Raw genomic sequence first — 17,189 nt, forward strand, 5'->3', positions numbered from 1 at the left:
AAAAGCAGGTTTGGACACTGGTTCAGCCTACCTAGTCTATGACAGTTTGGGGTTTTTTTTTTGGTTTTGTTTTTTTTTTTTTTTTTTTTTTTTGAGAACAAGTCATACTTTACCTTACCTTACCTTAATGTTAGTTAGACCTCTAGCAGTTCCCAAATATACATTGTATATATTTTTACAATTTGGCTTCCATTTCTGTTAATAAATAGTATTTGATAGATCAAAAGAAATCTTTGCAGTTTAAAAAAAGTCATAATCAGTGATTATTGGGGGAGGGTAGAGGGAGAGTTATCTAAGGTATTTGGAAAACCAGGTTGAATCATATTAAATGAACTGAGCTTAAATCTAGGCTTTCTCCATGGAAATGTCAGATATGTAAAGTAAAGATGACTAGGGTTTAGACTGCTGTTGGTGAATAGCAGGCCAATACATGTGACCTTCATCTATTAAAAGTGTATTTTGAAATAAGCTGTTATTCTTTAATTAAGGTATTTTTTAGTCATTTACCAACTAACACTGTTCCCTCTAAGAGCTAGCTAGGAGACCTACTCGGGTTTCTGTCTCTGGGTTCTGTCTCCCACAAGCCTTTCTATCTTTCCTCATCTCACAGGCAGCAGGGAACCTTCTGGGATTTCCTTCTTTGCCTGTCTCTCTCTCACCAGTCTTCTCCTCCTTTCCTGACAGGTGAGGTTTTTTGTTTTTGTTTTGTTTTATCCCAGAATTCATTAATTAAAAGGTGCCGTTCGTCTGGCTCTTGAGTTTTCTAAAATTGCTTGTTTTTTAGTGCAACATCCTTTTTGAATTGGTTGCCCTATTCTTGACTTTTTCTTTAAAAATGTTTTCCTTATTTTTTTCTTAGGTTGTAACTAATGTTTAAAGCACTGTATTTACATATAGGACTCTTTTCAAATACACTTTTTTGTAGCTCATGATAGAAGGGAATTTTCTTACAGTTGTTTATACAGAAATAGGAACAACTTGTATTCATCCACTCAAACTCATCCTTTCCATTTTTTTCCCCTGATAACATTTTTCTTGTCAAAAGACATTCTGGTTTGCATTATGTCATGTGGCTATTAAAGAACAAAGTTAATCCATAGCAGGTTGAACTCAGCTTCTCTAAAACACTGTTTTAAAACTATGGTACAGGTTGTTGGGGGCATATTTACCAAGTTTTTTTAAGTAAGAGGAGATGTTCTGCCTGAAATTCTTTAGGGAAACAAGGATTTAATTTTAAATCACTAAGTTAAGAGAGTATTGTTATATCTTAGTGTGACAAATAATTCTTCCTCTTTTCTCATATCAATTCATATTTAAAGAAAACATGAAAGTAAATTTATGTATGAGGATCTCAGGTAGTGTGGCAAAGTGGAAAATATATTAGAGTAGGAAATAGGAGACTTCTGTATTCTGTCATTTCTTTCACTAGTGTTATTACCTTGACTAGGACTGGTTTCTTTGACTGCAGTAATAAGAATGACCTTTGTATGAATCACATCACTCAGGTGCTCTAGCTTTGTTTTAAACTGTTAGAAATAACTGGAATGAAAACTAGGTATTTTAAAATACTAAGTTGTGATTATGGTTTTGCCTACAGAAATCTTGGCCTTACCAATTCTGTTTTAAAATTTAAACAAACTATAATGAACATGAATATCATGGTAATACGGAGTTGTGGGAAAAGTCATGACACACTGTTTTCTTTGAAAAACAGAAAAAATGCGTCACGATGTTCCCCACAACCCAATATTTTAAACTGTTTCATTAAATCTGGTAATAGTAGCCTAGTAATGGAAGTTTTCGGAAATATTGATGACTTGGACTAGGATAAGAGTGTAAGTCTCAAAATTGAATTGATATGGGATCATCATTCTACTACTAGCATTTACTACTTTTTTGTGTAACTTTGGAAAATTTAACCTCAGTCTGTTTGAGGCAACTATTCATAAGTAATAGGATTTCATGATATGCACACTGACCCCCCCCCCCGACTCCCCAAAGAAGGCAAACAACTAGAGATGAGATTTCTGTAATCCTTTAAAATAATCAGCAAGTTCAATGTTACTGTTATATATATTTGCTATGTCAAGGATGCTATTCCAAGCAACTTATGTTATTTCATTCTAGCCTCATAGAAACTCTTGACAGTAGCTTTATTATGACCATTACTTTATAGATGACGAAACCAAAAGCTCAGCACCATTAATTTACTGGCTTTATCACCACATAATAGTACTGGAAAAGCAGTTTAAATTCTTGAGTATTTAGATTACTTACAATATTGCATCCATGGAAAGTGACGTCACTAATAATGTTTGCTGGTGACAGTGGAGCTAGGAATGAAGATTGGTGGGAGTTAGTAGGAGTTGAAAACACTAAGAAATGTTTTTCATTAACAGAAAAGTTTAAAATTTGGAAAAGAACCATTCTTGTTCTGTTCTCTACCACTAGTTACTAGCATTTATACCCATCTGTTATGAACTTCCATAATCTATAAAGTCACCTTAAATCCTGATTTGTCCAGATACTGATCTGCTGTCAATGCATAAATTTTAATAACACTCCCTTTCTCAAAAATGGCTCAGTTTGGATAAATTATATGAGCACTTTAATTTAAAACATAGTACAGTCAAATAACTGTAAATCTTTCAAGTTCTTAGGATTATGTTAAATTGTGTTAGCTTAGTGATTTTGCTTGTTATTTAAAAATCTGAAGTTTAAGTACACCTCATGACATGAACTCTAGCAGGAATTTCATTTATTATTATTTTGAAGCAGTAGGCTAGGGTATTGACTGATTTCTTTGGATATGGGGAGAGCACGTCATCAGTGCTTCTTAGAGAAAAGAATTAAAGAAATGGTGGACAATTGGGAAATAAATTGTGTATGTCCACCCAGTGATTTCTGAATTGAAAGAACAGAGGAGTGAGTTGTCTATAAATAAAGATTTAGTTGCTTAGTTGGTTTAGAGCTTATGTGAATTAGGGAACTAATATGAGGTAATTTTGGATAATTTATAGATCTTACATCTCTTAGCCCTTAGCTCCCCCATTTCTACTTCAGTAAAAGATTCTCCAAGGGCAAATCTCTTTGGTCTAGTCAGTGTCCTGCTTAACTTTTATTTTCATTGCTTTATGAATTGTTGCCTTCACCCATATTTAGTCCAACTTAGAAGTATTTGAATTCAGTGTGTAAACTGTCACAGTTATTTCTAAAATGCTGGTGAAGACCTTCAGTAGAAGTATTCATTTTACTAACATCTAAATTGCTTTCCTATCCATGATACGTTATACCTGTTTACAAAATGAAGAGATGTTTTCTTAGTACAGTGCCTGGTTAATAGGGTTAATAATAGGCACAATGGGTAAGTGTTGGACTTAGATTTCTTTCCTAGCTTTGCAGTGGGGCAGTTAACAACAGTGATCTCTGAATGCACTGTATAGAGAGAGACTTATCCCAAAAGACATAGGAATAGTCTCCTCGAAGAGGTTGTGTAATTTCACTACCTCTAAAAATTAGTTTGTGAGGTATTTTATGTTTATGATAAATGCTTCTATTAAATTGTTATACTTTTATTTCTGATTACTTGTTACTCTTTTGATACTGAAACATTTTTCTTAAGTATAGGATAAAAACAACATTTCTCCTGGAAACCATTTTCTTCCACCTAAATGACTATACAGTATTGTAAAGTGGGGAGCTTGTGTTTTACCGTGATTAAATGTTCAGTTATTGAAATATGTCAGATATGGTGTTTTACTATTGTGTTATCCAGCTTTATGTTTTGTTTGAATATTAACATGAAACTTTTTTTTTAAAGATTTACTTATATAGAACTGGGGTACAGGCCAGAGATGCGGAGGGTGAGAGGATTCACCAGAGACACAGTGGGGAGCAGAACAGACAGATCAATGAAGTACACTGCTGAGGGGAGCAGCGGGCGAGTCAGGAGAGGTCATGTGGATCTCCTCTAGGGCGGGCGGGGATCAAACTCCTGTGGAAGTAGCTTCAGCTTCTTAGTGCAGTGCTTCCACCCGCTGCGCCACCTATAAAGAGATTTAGAGATCGAAAAAATAGAGGTTGTTTTACTGGCATCTTTGTTAGATTATCATTTAAAATATTTTTATCTTACCTTTTTTTAAATAGCGGAAGTTTTCTTTAAAAGAAAGATATTTAATTTAGCAAAATATCTGTATTTGGAATGTGCCCAGTTTGACTCCCCCCTCCCTTCAGAGCTGCTTTTCCTGTTCTTTTTTCCCCATTTCCTGTTTTGATCATAGTACTAACATTTCATTTCTACCAAATTTTAAAGTTTTTTCCTTTTTTATAATTCTATCCTTTTACCACCAGTCTCTATTCCTGTTCTTTGTTATTCTCCAGTGTCTTAAATCCATATTATTTTAGTTCTTTCTGACAGTGTTTCAGTTTTTCTATCATAGCCCTATTCTCCTAAACTGAGCTCCTTGCTGCTAATCTAGAATATCCTTATTCTGACGATACACATCTTGAGTTGTTTTCTGAAACAACTGTCCTTCTTAACCAATCTATTCCCTGTTGCTTCGTTGTAATAGCTGTTTCTTTAGGATGTGTTCATAATCTGACCTAGATAGGTTTATTAACATCAACGCTGACCTTCTCACATCTGTTCTTCCATCTCACACCCTGTTAAGCACACTGTTTTTTCAGGTTGTGCTTTTGGTCATGACTTCCTGTGTCTTCCTTACTATCCATTCACACTTTCAACCCCCAGCATATACATACCGTCTTATATTCAGACCCACTTCAGGTGTTACTAAGTTACTTGTTATTATAGTTAGTTTATATGTTTGGGTACTTTGAAGATGAGGCAACCATACCCTCAAAAAAGCAACCAGGAATTGAGTGTGTTAAGCGTAGTGATAGAAGGGTATTGGTTCAGTTTTGAACATTGAAAGACTGGGCACCTAATTCTGTTCTGAAAGAAATGGTGTCTTACAAGTATTTATTGAAAATGCCAGATTTTCAATAATGTGTCTCCAGTCCACCTTCTCTGTGGTGTCAGAGAAGGTAGAAAGGAGAGAGACCTGAATATATATGAATGTCTGACTAAGAACTGCGCAGATACACATTTTAAATAATCAGTGAATGGCCGAGTCAGCACGTTTCGTGTATTATGTACATATTAGAAGTTATGTGCTGCGCTTGGCACAATATAGGCCGATAATACAGAACAATGGAGGACTTGAGACTGTTTTCTCAAAAGTATTTTAGGATCTTTTCTGTGCACCTGCTATGCCCTTCATAGCACCCTGCTTGATTCATAGATTGCTAATAACATTTGGGGCCTTGAGAAAATGGTGATGTTAACATTCATTAAATAAGTAGAATAAGAACAAAAGCATATTGCCTGCCGTGGACGCTGTAGATAGAAACTGATCCAAGAGCAGGATTTGGAAGTAGAGGAAAATCAGATGTGGACTTTAATTAGGTCTAGAACTGTTAGATCCAGTACCCCAATATAAATGGAAAGTTATTATGAACAAAACAAATTAAGAAGTGGTTCAATCTTAATTTTCATTAGCTTTGAAAACTAATATATATTGGTGGTAAGTTTGCTTTCCCCTTTGTATTCGTTCTTTGTAATTAGAATAAAATTTAAATGTAGTATTTTTTTTTCCCTCCTCTCCTCCCCCCAATAGCTTTTGCCTACCAAAAAGTTTTGGGAACCTGATGATTCAACAAAAGATGGACAAAAAGGCATATTTCTTGGGGATGATGAATGGAGAGAGACTGCATGGGGAACTTCTCGTAAGTTACTATTATGTGTAGGAGAAATATGAATTTACTCAGTCTTACTAAAACACTCCTCTTTCCAGGCAGTAAGGCAGTATTGGAAGAAAATTTGTAATGTCTTTGTTGAGGATTTTATAAGTCATCACAGGCATATTTTTAAGTAAATTAATTGATGGTCCACTTATTGGTTAGATTTGTAATACTTATATTTCATTAAGAATTTTAAAAAATTATTTCTGGTTATAAAATTCAAATGTTTATGAACATTACAGATGCTTTAATCATAGGAATTTCAGTCTTGAGTTGTATGAGATGATAGTGACTGATTTATCTAATTACAACTCAGTTTTATATTACAACTCAGTTTTATATCTAACCTTTCCTGTTAAATCTTTATTTTCATTAGTTACTAAGAATCATCAAAATAGCTTTAACAGCTTTCAGGTTAATGTTTTTATCTCCACTGACCCTTTTGCTCTGTGACTTTGGTTCACATGGACTTTTACCTGTTTGTTACCAAATGACTCTTTACATCTGTAGTCTCAAAAAGTGTCCGGCCAATGAATCTCAACAACAAAGTGTAGAACTTGTTACAAAGATAATACCGTAACTTCCAAAATTAGACAGTATGCTGATTTTTCTTATTTTAGTATATTAATTTGTGTGAATACATTTTGTTTAGTTCAGTAGTACCAATATTAATTGTTTTCTTTCTTTCTTATAGACCATTCAATGTCCCAGCCTATTATGGTACAGAGAAGATCTGGGCAGGGTTTTCATGGAAACAGTGAAGTAAATGCAATACTGTCTCCGCGATCAGAAAGTGGAGGCCTTGGCGTGAGCATGGTAGAATATGTATTAAGTTCTTCTCCTGCTGATAAATTGGATTCTCGATTTAGGAAGGGAACTTTCGTAAGTATTTTGATGAGGAAATACTAAATAATAGCTCAGTCTTTACTTGGTTATGTTTTAAGTCAGTTTATTTTTCTGGCCCTTCATTGAGTAAAAAGAAATTTTGTTGGTACTGGAACACTTGCTTTCTCCACTTGGCCACTTCTTGAAATCCTTGTAATGATAGAACCACCAAAGATAACATAATCTTCACCGTGTTATAAAAATCAAGCTATTGATTTAAAATTATGATTTGCAAGACTAAAATGACATATTTGTAATAGTGTGTGATCTGAAAGTTATTAAAGAAAATCATTTACGTGTTATATACAACTTTAGTCTTATTTGTGGTGTTACTGCTTTTCCAGCACCGCTATAGTTAAGGTTGCCTTAGCCCTTCTGTTATAAATCATAGGTTTGTTCTCAGATTTTGGCCTTTGCTAAATTAGTTGACAACAAAATTAAAATAGGATTTAACGCTTTTATTGTTTACATGCACTATAGTTTTAGGTCACCTTATGGTACCTTTTTTGTGTGTTCTATTAAATACTCAGAATCAAACAGATTCTTTTTCCTCAGGGCACTAGAGATGCTGAAACAGATGGACCTGAGAAAGGAGATCAAAAAGGCAAGGCTTCTCCATTTGAGGAGGACCAAAAAAGAGATCTTAAACAAGGAGATGATGATGATTCTAAAATAAATGGCAGAGGTTTGCCAAATGGAATGGATGCCGATTGCAAAGATTTTAAGTAAGATTTTATTAAACTTTCTCAAGAACAAAAGCGTTATCTCTTTAGGGATTATGTAACTGACTTAGACATTTTTCCACTTTTGTTTTATTTCATTTCCCTTTGTGCCTTGTGTTTTCTGGAATTCAAAAAAATTTTCATATGGAACACTAATGATTATGAGCCACTAAAAAACAAGTTCTTAAAAAATACTCTGAAACAGTGCATTCCATTAAAGGAGTAATGTTAAATGCTGCTTTTACCTTTCAGCAAATTTGGTAGCCTAAATACTGGCTTTGTTCTTCCTTAAATTTCCTTCAGTGAATTTTAGGTTTAATATGTGAATTTTCTTTCCCTTGGCAAACTCTTTTTGGGGTTGCTTTTTAGCATCTTTCCATGAGTTTCCTCTTCTGTTCCTATCCAATAGCTTTTTAGAAAAATGTGCAAATTGGTGGCAGATTAGTAAAACTAAAAAGTCATTTACTGTTAATAAAAAGAATCCAACCTTTGAGTTCTATGAGGGAAAAAACTGAAGGGTCATAACTAGCGTAGGAGTAGTTGCTTTCTTAACCCACGTGAGTTTGTGTTAGTATTTAATATTGCTCCTAAAATTAGAGACTAGGGAACATATTAGAGACTTCAAAAAGCTAGATATTAGCTCAGAATTCTTTAATTTTTCAGTTTTCTCCTTATGGCAACTATATTTCCAACTTTGATCTTAAATTAGTCAGTGCACATTGTATCTAAATGTTAGGGAGTTGTTTCTTCATGCTGATGTTCTAAACTTTGTATTTCCATAGTCAGAAACTTTGGAACCTATGGGAAAATAAGCTGCTACTTTGAGATACTGTGAACTGTGGCGTCTCAGTTCATGAGTGTAGGGACAAGTGGGTGGTAATACTCTAAGTTTGTTGCCTTTAATTATCAAAAGCATAATAACATTACTTCTTAACACAGTTCTCTGTTCTTAGTGCAAAAAAGCATCCAAAACCAGTAAACCTCTTGACAAGAAATAAATTTAATGTTAATTCAATTTGTTTTATAACCTTATCCTGATTTTTCTCTTTGCTATTACCTTAGCTTAAGTCTTAGTCAAGGGTGTGCTTTCAAAACTGAGTTTTGATAAAAGCCCTTAGAGTATAAATTTATAATTGAAGTGTTAATACATCATTAACTATAGCAAGGAAATAGCACCACTGATAGAACAGCTTTTTTATATTGTATCATCTTTTTTTTGCTATCTTAGAGTTTTGAATGAAAAGCTCTATTCCATATTAATATGAATTTCATATTTATTAACACTGATTTTATTTTTGCTAAGTTTGGGGTATGTATGTAGAATTTATAAGGTATTTTAGATGCAGTATTTACTTGTCAGTATAAAAAAATTTCAAAAGTTGTGGGCATTTAGTCACTATACTATCTCAGAATTTTTGTGCTGGCACAAAGTTAATGTGTATATTTACTGATACATAATAAGTACTGGAGTATGAATAAAAGAACTTTAGCAAGCTTTTGTTTTCCTTTTTTTGTCAGTTTACTGATTTTTTTTTTTTAAAGATTTATTTTATTTATTTATTCATACAGAACTGGGGTACAGGCCAGAGGCTCAAGGGCGGCGAGAGGCTTCACCAGAGACAGAGTGGGGAACAGAACAGGCAGATCAAAGAAGTACACTGCTGAGGGGAGCAGCGGGTGGGTCAGGAGAGGTCTGCCACGCCATGTGGTCACCTCCGGGGCGGGCGGGAATCAAACTTATGCGGAAGCGGCTTTAGATTCTCAGTGCTGTGCTTTAACCCGCTGCGCCACCAGGGAGGGCCAATTTACTGGTTTTTAAGAAGATCTTATAGCTTTATTTTTTCTTCCAATATATGTTGAAGGAAAAATGAACATTTGGCACTCTGGTGCAAAATTAGGTATGGCAGAGAAGGAAAGGAATTTGCAGTGTCTTCAGATGTTGCAAGGAGAGTGGCTGATTTTTTTTTTTTAAATATAAAATTATTAAGATATCGGGAAAACAATACTTATAATTAAGGAATTGTTTTGTAAAATATATTAATATATTTATCCCAATGTTAGATAGGTTTGACTCTGAATTTGAAAGCCAGGTAAAATGACTATTGCCATTTATTAAATGTACTTATGTTTGATTATACTATGAATCCGTAGTTCTTAAATATTTCTTTCTGGGGGAGAGAGGACCTTTTGTTAAATATTAAAGAATTTCTTTGAGGAAATTAAGGAGGTATTCAGTTGAAAAAGCTGTTAACATGCAGAATTATGGTTTTCCATTGGTGTGCTAACTTCATTTTTTTTATGGAATGCTATACATTTCCATTTTTTTCTAATCATTTAAAACTCAAACAATTTAGGGCCTCCCTGGTGGTGTAGGGGTTAAGTCTCAACACTGTCATACATCGCTGCTGTAGTCTGACTTAGATCCCCAGCCATGGAGCTGACCCACATACAATGCAGCTGACCTCTCTTGTCTCACTCACTGCTCCCCTCAGCAGTGTGTTTCAGTAAATCCGTCTATTCTGCTCCCTACTATACCTCTCATGAATCTTCTCCCTTTACTCCTCCTCCCCGCCCCTGCACCTCTGGCCTGTACCCCAGATCCCATATGCATCAATAAATGAAAACAAAATAAACTAAAACAATTTGATATAAAGAGAAATGGAGACCTGACGGAGAGTTTTCACAAATAGTTTTTGTTGTTAGAACAAGGTCATGTCTTCAGCCTCCTCCGTATAGAAAATGAGATTTGAATGATTTGCTTAGAGTTATGAAATTCAGGAGTCTCTCTTTTGTCTTAGCTCACTGGTCTTTCCTTTTGCACTACACTATCAAATCTTGAAGGTTGCAGTGATCCTTTATAACTAGATCTTTTACTGAAATACTGGTAAGCAAGGTGTTACAGCAAAATTATATGCGGGCACATGGTGTATGATTGGTGGGTTTTGACCTTGAGCCTTCCCATATTTGTCACTTGATAATCTTCTTGTGTCCATGATTTCAGACAAAAGTTACAGATAGTGAAAGCCTAAATTTTTATATTGACCAATTATCATGTCTGTAAAATTGAATTCTGACTTTGTTATTCAAATTGGGGAGGAAAAATCAATGACACTAAAATTCAAAACAGTATCCACTCTTAAGAGGATGTTAGATTGGGGAGAGAAATTGTAATTAAGTGGCCTTGCTTTTGTTTTCTGTATTTAAAAAGACCATTTGCTTTTCAATATTTTCTTACATCTCATCTCAGCTTGTGACTTTTGATCATTAATGCCTTCCTATTTTCTTTATATAGTCGTACTCCTGGAAGTCGTCAAGCCTCTCCAACTGAAGTAGTTGAACGCCTGGGCCCCAACACTAATCCCCCCGAAGGATTGGGGCCTCTTCCTAATCCTACAGCTAATAAACCACTTGTTGAAGAATTTTCAAATCCTGAAACTCAGAATCTGGATGCCATGGAACAAGTTGGGCTGGATTCTTTACAGTTTGATTATCCTGGTAATCAGGTACCAATGGACTCTTCAGGAGCTACTGTGGGCCTTTTTGACTACAATTCCCAGCAACAGGTAAAGAAGCCCCTTCACTAAAGAAGCTTCTTTTAATGATTTACTGATAGAGCCTGAAGCAGGATGAGGCCTTGACGTGAATAATAAGAGACTTTGAACACTTAATGTATTGAATAAAATGTCCTTGTAACTAAGAATGTGATTCAAATATGTGTTAGAAATATTTTCTCCCCAGCTTTTGAGACTAATCAATGTTTTTCCTAATAGCTCTTTCAGAGGACTAATGCACTAACAGTTCAGCAGTTAACTGCAGCCCAGCAGCAGCAATATGCATTAGCCGCGGCTCAGCAGCCACATATAGGTGAGTGTTTGTGAGTTGCCGTGTGACTAGACTGTTAGAAATCTTGTTTTTAAGTGTTTAGAGTGTTTTGTTTTCCTTCCACTGAATGGTGGTATTTTCTGAAACATCTGATTGAGATTTAAAAAAGTAATAGATTGCATGGCAAGGATAGAGAGTAACTGGAAGGATAGTTTCTGATTATTACTTGTGTCCTTTGTTAAGTAAGATCTATATTCAGCACTTTTTTCCCCCAGTGTGAAGTTAGGACAGTTGAATGTAGTTTTCAAGAAAAAAATTGTTTATTTCAAAAACTGCTTGGAAACAGGAATACTAAGGCAATTTCTTAAAATTCTTATTTGGTCTTTGACCTTTAGTCTTTACTGTATTATGAATTACTACATTTAAGCACCATTACTACTAGAACACAAACTTTGGTACATTTTGTCTGTGTTGGGGTTTTTTGTTTTATGATTTTTTAATTTTGAAATAATTATAGATTTACATGAAGTTTACAAAGAGTCTAAAACATTCCCAGTTTAATTTTCCTCAGCAACTACATCTTAAATTACAGTACAGTATCAAAACCAGAATTGTGACACTAATAAATGTGTAGTTTGTCATTTTATCACACATGTGGATTTATGTCACCATTGTATGCCTATTTGATTGTTCCTGAACATGATTTATTTCCTGTTTGGAAATGAGCAGCTCAACATCAGAATCTGGAGGAAGAGGGAAGTAAGGGTTGCTATATCACGTTTATTGTCTTCTCTACATTTGTATTTTTGTGTTGATTCAAGAAGTCTTCCTAGGTTGCAGATTTTATTTCTGGTTTTAACCAAAAATGATCACACATTTTTTTAGATGATGTCTAATAATAGTGTGCACTCTGAACCTAGTCTCTTACTACCCCAGCTTTCTCTATTGCTGTATTTAAGCTTTTTCTCAGTACATTGTTAGAAATACACTGTGTTTAGCTTCTCATGGGCCAACACAATAGTTTTTATTTCTTGAGATTTTATGTTAGTTTTTAACATCTGACAGTCTAGTACGCTCAGTATTTCTATTTCTTCTGGAAATTTTAAATGTTCTTGATTATTTGCTCTTTTCATACGAACCATCTTGTTTCCAAAAGATCAGGTTACAGGTTATGTTTTTAAAGTAACTTGGAGGAAATTTAACATCTTTATGACATCCAGGCCATGGTTTTATCTGTTTGTTCACGTCTGCTTTTGTGTTGTTTGTAAGTGCTTTAAAGTTTTTCTCATACATTTGCATATCTCTGGATTTGTTTTTAAAAGCAGTCTTTTTTGTCATAAAAATAAGAGTCTACTAACAAAAAGTACCCTGGCGTGTAGATTTTGTTGTGATATAAACACAACATGAATACCGGTGCATCATTTTCTGTTCTCACAATAAAGATAATTCTCAACAGAGGAACCTGAAGGATATTATGAATCATTTGAGTTAAGCCACAGTTCAGAAGGCAACTTGTAAGCAAATGAATTTTAAAACAGTGCAGAGATTTTCATTGAACTCTGTTCAATTTGTATATCCTATATTAAAGGCAGCTTTTTCAAATGACCATGTTATACATGGGTATGAAATTAATCTTATTGAGTGGTTAATTAATCTTTTTTAATTAAATAGATGTAGAAATTAATAGAAAAGTTAAATTTTTAAAATTTAAATTTATAGAACATATTAGCACTCATGGATAAACGTTCACATACTCATGAAATTTTGTATGTGAAGCTGGGTGGGTCTGGTACTACAAGGTTGATGGTAACATTTATTTCATATTGTGGGTTACAGCAAATTTGAAACCCACTACAGTATTAAAATTGGGTTTCTGATTCTTAATTTGAAGGCTTATATTTTAACAACGCTTTTGAATCTTACTTTAGAAATTAATTTATGTGTACTTCATTTAATATCTATAACTCCCTTTTAATCATCTCTTAAATATGAACCTTTTTAATTTCCTTCAACTTGAAACACTACCTTTTCACCTTAAACTTGCCTCCTTTATTTTCCAAAAGAGGTAACTGAATTTTTTCAATTTTTTGGTACTTCATAATAAAGGATGTACACAATGATTCCGTAGATCAGCAGTTTCTTCTCTTTTTAATGAACATTGCAAATGAAAATTTAAGACTCTTTGTTAGCTTTTACTAAATTCATACTGGCATATATCAGACATGCGCTCAAAAGTCAGTCTCCAGCTTCATTATTTGTCTGTTGCTTTCAGGGTAAGTTCACACGTTAACGTGACCCAGGAAATCTCCATAGGTCTTTGTTCTTATTATAGCTTCACTTTTCTCTTACCATCTGCTACAGTCCCACTTCTCTCCTACTCACCCTTCCAAATTTGTTAGATGCTCCTCTCTGTCCATAGTGCTTATTTGCACTCTATTCTAAATGTCAGTTGTTTGTTTTTCTCACTAGATGGGGTGATAAGTGAGGGTAGAATTCAGCTGTTATCTCATTGAATCCCTAGCTCAGAGTATGGTTCAGCAAAGATTGAATGAAAGCTACCATTTAACAATAGTAGTTCTAGTTTGAAACATCTGTTCAGTGTGTCTGAAACATGTGCTCAGTAGTACTATACATTCATTGTCACATTTAATTTGTAAGTTGTTGATAAACTTACTTTATAAATGAGAACCTTAAAATCAATCAGGTCATATGACATACCCAAAGTCACTCAGTTATATCAGTTTGAACTGCTGTATACTATGCTCCCCCACTAAAAAGTCACAGTGTTTTTAACCTAAGAAAATTATACCTTTTATTTCCATTCATTATTTCTCCCCTTTTTAAATATAGCTGGTGTATTCTCAGCAGGCCTTGCTCCGGCTGCATTTGTGCCAAATCCGTATATTATTAGTGCTGCTCCTCCAGGGACTGATCCATACACTGCAGCAGGATTGGCTGCAGCAGCGACATTAGCAGGTAACTTACTGTTCATCCTTGTTACTCACTATAGATTTCATTTTTATTTTTATGTATGCTCTATTTTTGTCTATTTGAGTAATTACAAGTTCTTTGGAAACCTGAAACATTTATCCAGAATGAACAGAAGTTTCCTGGTAGCTGTAATGCTAACAGAGAAAGCTTGGGCTGTAAACTCCTTCCTCCTATATGTGGCTGGTTTACATCACAGTTTCTAGAAATTTTACATTGATAAATCATGTATCCTTATTCTTGTTACCAGTCCCACTACCCACAAAGACAGGAGACAGACTCCTCAGAAAATAAAGAGTAGATGCTATAAATACTAAGGTTAGGGCATAGTGCATGCTAAAAAACTTCTTGAGAATGAATATCTATTAAGTAAAGTTTATTTAGCAATGTTAAAATATGGAAGTAAGCTAAGGGTCAGAAAAGACATAGTAGGGGTGAAAGAACTTAATTAAAACTGCCATTGCCTACATGTGATAGAAAACCCAAGCTAGGACCCTCCCTGGTGGCACAGCGGTTAAAGCACAGCACTAAAAAGCTAAAGCAAGAGTTTGATCCCCTGGCCCAGAGATGACCCACATGATGCGGCAGACCTCTCCTGATCCACCTGCTGCTCCCCTCAGCAGTGTACTTTGTAGATCTGCCTGTTCTGCTCCCTGCTCTGTCTCTGGTGCAGCCTCTCACTGCCCCACACCTCTGGCTTGTACCGCAGTTCTGTATGAGTAAATAAATAAATCTTAAAAAAAAAAAAAAACAAAACAAAAACCCAGGCTATACAATGTTACATGTCAGTTACATCTCAGTGAAGCTGCTTGCTTATGTGGGTGTTGATCAGGTGCAGTCTTATTGAATAACGTAATTTATTATGTTCTTTAGGGTTGAGGTTAGGGTATTTTAGGTTGAGTTGTTTACAGACACAGAAATGAGTTAGTGTTACGCTTAGTTTATATTGTTTGTTTGTTTTTTAAAAAGATTTATTTATTTATGCATACAATAGCTGGGGTACAGGCCAGAGGTTTGGAAGCTGAGAGGATTCACAGATGAATTAACTGAAATAACACTGCTGAGGGGAGCAGCGGGTTATACAGGACTTGAAGTCTGCTGCTCTGTGTGGGTCACCTCTGTCGCTGGGAATTGAATTCTGGCAGTGACTGCGGATAGCTTCATAGTGCTGCACTTCACCCCCTTGCACCACCAGCGAGGCCCTTGTGTTGATTATTGAGGCAGGAGCAGAGTGATGTTAGCTTCATAAGTGTGTTCACTGAAGTGAGTCAGCTGATTGACTTCTATAACTCAAGGATATCACCAACTTTTTTAACTTGCAGATTTTTGATTACTTAGTAAAATGTCACTGATCAATTAGACAATTTTAGAAACTTTTTTTAAAAAGATTTATTTATTTATTTATGCATAAGAACTGGGGTATGGGCCAGAGGTACAGGAGCGTGAGAGGCTTCATCAGAGACAGAATGGGGAGCAGAATAGGCAGATCAATGAAGTACACTGCTGAGGGGAGCAGCAGGCAAGACAGGAGAGGTCTGTTGCACCATATGGATCATCTCCAGGTGGGGAATCAAATTTATACTGAAGTGGCTGCAGCTAGCTTGCAGTGCTGTGTCCTAACATTGCCCCACCAGGAAGAGCCTCAATTAGACTATTTTAAATCCTCTTCTGGTAATTATGACTATAGAACAGTTGGTCTTTCCTTAGGAGTCTAGGAACTTTTTTTTTAATACTCAAAACCTTAAAAATAAGGAAAACCAAAGCACTTGTTTGATATCTTAACAGACTGTAACTAACTTGTCCATGTCCAGTGGTTTTTGAGTGTATATCTGCATGTGATTCCATAAGGATATGAACTTTCCTGGTGCCATTTGACTGGTAGTATATAAAGTGTTGGTATTAGACATTCAGGGAGTTGTTAACCCAATGGTTTGAAAGGAGCAACTTTAAGAGGGTACTGGCTTTGAGATAAGCATCCGAGGCAATGTTCTGGGTTTTGGCTTTCTATAATTAGTGCCGTCCATTAAAACTATAATATAAGCGGCCCTCTGTGGTGGCGCAGTGGGTTAAAGCACTGCACTGAGAATATAAAGCCGGCTTCGGCATGAGTTCAATTCCCGCCTCCCCCGGAGGTGACCACATGGTGTGGCAGACCTCTCCTGGCCCACCCGCTGCTCCCCTCAGCAGTGTACTTCGTCGATCTGCCTGTTCTGTTCCCCACTCTGTCTCTGGTGAAGCCTCTCACTGCCCCTGAGCCTCTGGCCTGCACCCCAGTTCTGTATGCACAAATAAATAAATCTTTAAAAAAAAAACAAAAAACCATAATATAAGCAAAGTAATAATACAGTTTCGGTTACTTATATTTAGTTTGAGTTAGCCCAACAATATAAAAAAATTTTTTTTTTAAAGATTTATTTATTCATACAGAACTGGGGTACAGGCCAGAGATGCGGAGGGTGAGAGGATTCACCAGAGACAGAGTAGGGTACAGAACAGACAGATCGACGAAGTACACTGCTGAGGGGAGCAGCGGGCGGGTCAGGAGAGGTCTGCCACGCCATGTGGATCTCCTCCAGGGCAGGCGGGAATCGAACCCATGCGGGAGTGGCTTAAGCTTCTTAGTGCTGTGCTTTAACCCGCTGCGCCACCTGGGAGGGCCCTATAAAAATATTTTAATATGTGATTAATATTTTAAAAATTCACAAGTATTTTCACACTTCAAAATCTTTTATATACAGCACACTTTAATCTAGATGGTCTGCCTTTTAATTGTTGGCTTTTGGCTACTGTGTTGAACAGTGAGGTTCTGCATACCTGACTCTTAACAGTGTACCCTTCACACCTCCTTTTTGGTGCTATAGCAGTTCTTTTTGTAGATTATACTTAAATCTTTGGGAGTAAATTTTGTCTTTAAACTTGTTGTTATCCAGTTAACTAACACCGGGCTTTATTTTGTCAGCGGAATTTTAG

At 35.6% G+C, this 17,189-nt stretch overlaps 1 protein-coding gene across 9 annotated transcripts in view; it reads left to right on the forward strand.

Annotated features, from left to right (window-relative positions):
- Nucleotides 1-17,189, forward strand: part of PUM2 (pumilio RNA-binding family member 2) — a 76,351-nt gene that overhangs the window by 22,441 nt on the left and 36,721 nt on the right. For 6 of the 9 annotated variants that reach the window (XM_012727521.1, XM_012727522.1, XM_012727526.1 and 3 more), the window contains exons 3-8: nt 5,679-5,787; nt 6,497-6,684; nt 7,243-7,412; nt 10,702-10,972; nt 11,180-11,273; nt 14,082-14,207. In XM_012727521.1, coding sequence (XP_012582975.1) covers nt 5,679-5,787; nt 6,497-6,684; nt 7,243-7,412; nt 10,702-10,972; nt 11,180-11,273; nt 14,082-14,207 — 958 coding nt within the window. Of the gene's footprint in view, nt 1-609; nt 685-5,678; nt 5,788-6,496; nt 6,685-7,242; nt 7,413-10,701; nt 10,973-11,179; nt 11,274-14,081; nt 14,208-17,189 lie in introns of those variants that run through there. The other 3 variants (XM_012727529.1, XM_012727523.1, XM_012727525.1) reach the window with 2 other exon arrangements.

This window comes from Condylura cristata, unplaced genomic scaffold (assembly GCF_000260355.1).
Source record: "Condylura cristata isolate star-nosed mole 26May11 unplaced genomic scaffold, ConCri1.0 scaffold00020, whole genome shotgun sequence".
NCBI classification, from domain to species: Eukaryota; Metazoa; Chordata; class Mammalia; order Eulipotyphla; family Talpidae; genus Condylura; species Condylura cristata.